The 2500-nt window shown below is 40.2% G+C and overlaps 1 protein-coding gene across 1 annotated transcript in view; it reads left to right on the top strand.

Annotated features, from left to right (window-relative positions):
• LOC101854879 (diacylglycerol lipase-alpha) overlaps positions 1–2500 on the top strand; it is a gene marked incomplete in the record, with an annotated part of 213377 nt that overhangs the window by 188592 nt on the left and 22285 nt on the right. Inside the window, 2 exon segments of the mRNA XM_013084702.2 lie at positions 755–838; positions 1655–1732. Coding sequence (XP_012940156.1) covers positions 755–838; positions 1655–1732 — 162 coding nt within the window.

The following is a 2500-nucleotide window of genomic DNA, read 5'->3' as shown; positions in this document are numbered from 1 at the left end:
AGTTATTTGTACGAGTGGAGGTGCCGCTAAGCATACTGACAATGGAGCCGAAAAAGAGCCTCGTTCTCGCTCGAAGATTTCTTCGTGAAGTCCGCCAGGCCCATTTAGGAAACGAAAAAAAAACATCATCATCATCATCATCGTCGTCGTCGGCGTCAGCATTGCATTCTCACCCTACATCAGGATGTAGGCCACAGATAAACACTTTTCACTTTTCCCTATCCTGGCTTGCCTCTTGATATTATTCCATATGATCCCACTTTTCTGTTTTACATGATTCATCAAAATCATTATCAAGTGCCAGATCTGCGACAGACATCGGCAATGATTGTTTTCCATTCTTTCTTTTGCTCAAATGTAAAAAGAAAAAGAGCTGTATTATCGTGATCTTTTCTGGTACCTGTCTATTTAGGCTCCCTAAGAAGGTTGCTTTGGGTCTATCCCTCTCTGGTTTGCCTTCAATATTGCCAGTGAGAGCTAGATGCTCAAAGCAGCATGCTTTTATATTAAGCTTCCTACTAATGTCTTCTTGGACGAGAGGCTGAGAACACTAGTGTATACCAATGAACACCAAGGAGTATATTGGGGATGTTGTCGACCTGTGTAGTTCGCGGTACATTTTTTAAAGTGTAGATAAATGGTGAAATTTGAACTTTGAAAAGAAAATAGACAGGGCTCTGTCCAGTTGCACATGTTGTACCTGTTCTATATTCTCTGTATCTTGCATCACTGCAGTTGCTCTATTTCTTTCCAGATTGGCGAGACGCCATTTTTCGTTGCCCTGGACCATGTCTACAAGAAAGTTGTGGTAGCTGTCAGAGGCACACTGTCTCTTCAGGTACGGATTTGTGTTGTGTTTGTTTGTTTGTGTGTAAGTGTGTGTGTATGTTTGTGTGTTGGTGTATATATATATTATTTGACCCTTACAGCCTTTGCCGCTGGGTCTAGAGTACTCGTGCACTTAAACTCTTTGATGTAAAATTCCTACATTCCATTTCGCACTGCAATGTGGGTTGCGCACTTGGAAGGTGAATAAGGGTTATGTGAGAGAGAACTGTAAGCTTCCCGAGAATCCGAGAATGTTTCTGAGAATTATAGGGTCTGCTCAAGTAACAACGTAGATTATCAAGTGCTGTTGAGTGGGATATGCGCTGCAAATGCTGCTACTTGTTCATATTAACTTGTGGGGTGAGCAGAGAGCAGGAGATCTTCAGACAAAGACCTCCCTTCAAACAAAGGTTTCAACCCTACCTACCTGATACTCGAAGGTGGCTGGGCTTCACCCATGTCATTACGGCTGAGTGATCTCCCTTTGTTGCTAAATTACAATCACATGCCATAGAATAGAACGATTGTTAACGAGGTTTATTTTGGTCTAAAATGAACTGTTTGATGACAATAATAATAGTAATAATAAAGGTAATAACGTCAACCAACAACAATGATAATTATTGAAATAATAATAACTTTAAAAATAATAATAATGATAATAATAATGATAATAATAGGCCTACTAATAATACTACATTATAATGATAATATAATAACTGCGTTTAGAGAGTGCATGTTCATGCTCAAAAGCTTGCTCTCTGTGCTTTACAACTATTGTGATACTTATGATACTTAATTTTGCTTCTTATGATCATCTCCCCAGGATGTTTTGACTGACTTGAAGGCTGAGCCAGAAACTCTACCCATCAACACGCCACGAGACGATTGGCAGGGACATAAGGTGAGACTTGCGATTCAATATTTTATTCTGTCATGCTTTCCTGTGACCTTCCAAGATCCGTTTCTCTTTTAAATGTAGTTGTTTATACACCTCGATTGGCACAGTTTAGATCATTTAGGTGGTGGTCTTTGACCCTCCTCCCTGTTTTGAGACGGATACAACATTCCAGCAGAAAAACTGAGAGATACTCAATAAAAATCATCCCCATCCGGGAATCATACTCAGGTCTTTTGCGTGTGATGGCAAAGCAGCTAACTGCCACACCACAGACGCAGTCCAAGATCCATCTCTTCTGCCTTCCAAAAAGAACTTCATAGAATTGCTTCTGTCCTGCCTACCTGAACATTTCGAGGGTTAATTCACTCCAGCTCATCATCTCACCTTTCCACAGAACTTCAGAGAGTTAATCCTTTATCTATCCTTTTAAAAAGCGCAAAAGAATTAATTCTCACCTTGCTACCTGAAAGGTTCTAGGGATTAATTCTCTCCTGCCTTTCCAAACTCTTAAAGGAATTAATCTTCTTAAGGATAATCTTATATTGCATTTCCTTAGTTAATTTTGACGAACCTTCTAGGACTTAATCCTGCCTTATCTTCATGGATGCTTGAAGGAGTTTTGCTTTCCAGATATTAATCTTATCTTGCATTCCCCAAAGTTTCTCAGAAAGTCTTATCATTACTTCTCTTCCTGGAGCGAATTGTGATCTGCCTTCAAACAGTTAGGCTTGCTCTCACCCTTCATTTCACCCCCCCTCCCCCCTTCCCGTT

This window comes from Aplysia californica, unplaced genomic scaffold (genome assembly GCF_000002075.1).
Source record: "Aplysia californica isolate F4 #8 unplaced genomic scaffold, AplCal3.0 scaffold00311, whole genome shotgun sequence".
Classification (NCBI taxonomy): Eukaryota; Metazoa; Mollusca; class Gastropoda; order Aplysiida; family Aplysiidae; genus Aplysia; species Aplysia californica.
This window is presented reverse-complemented; position numbering and strand designations above follow the sequence as displayed.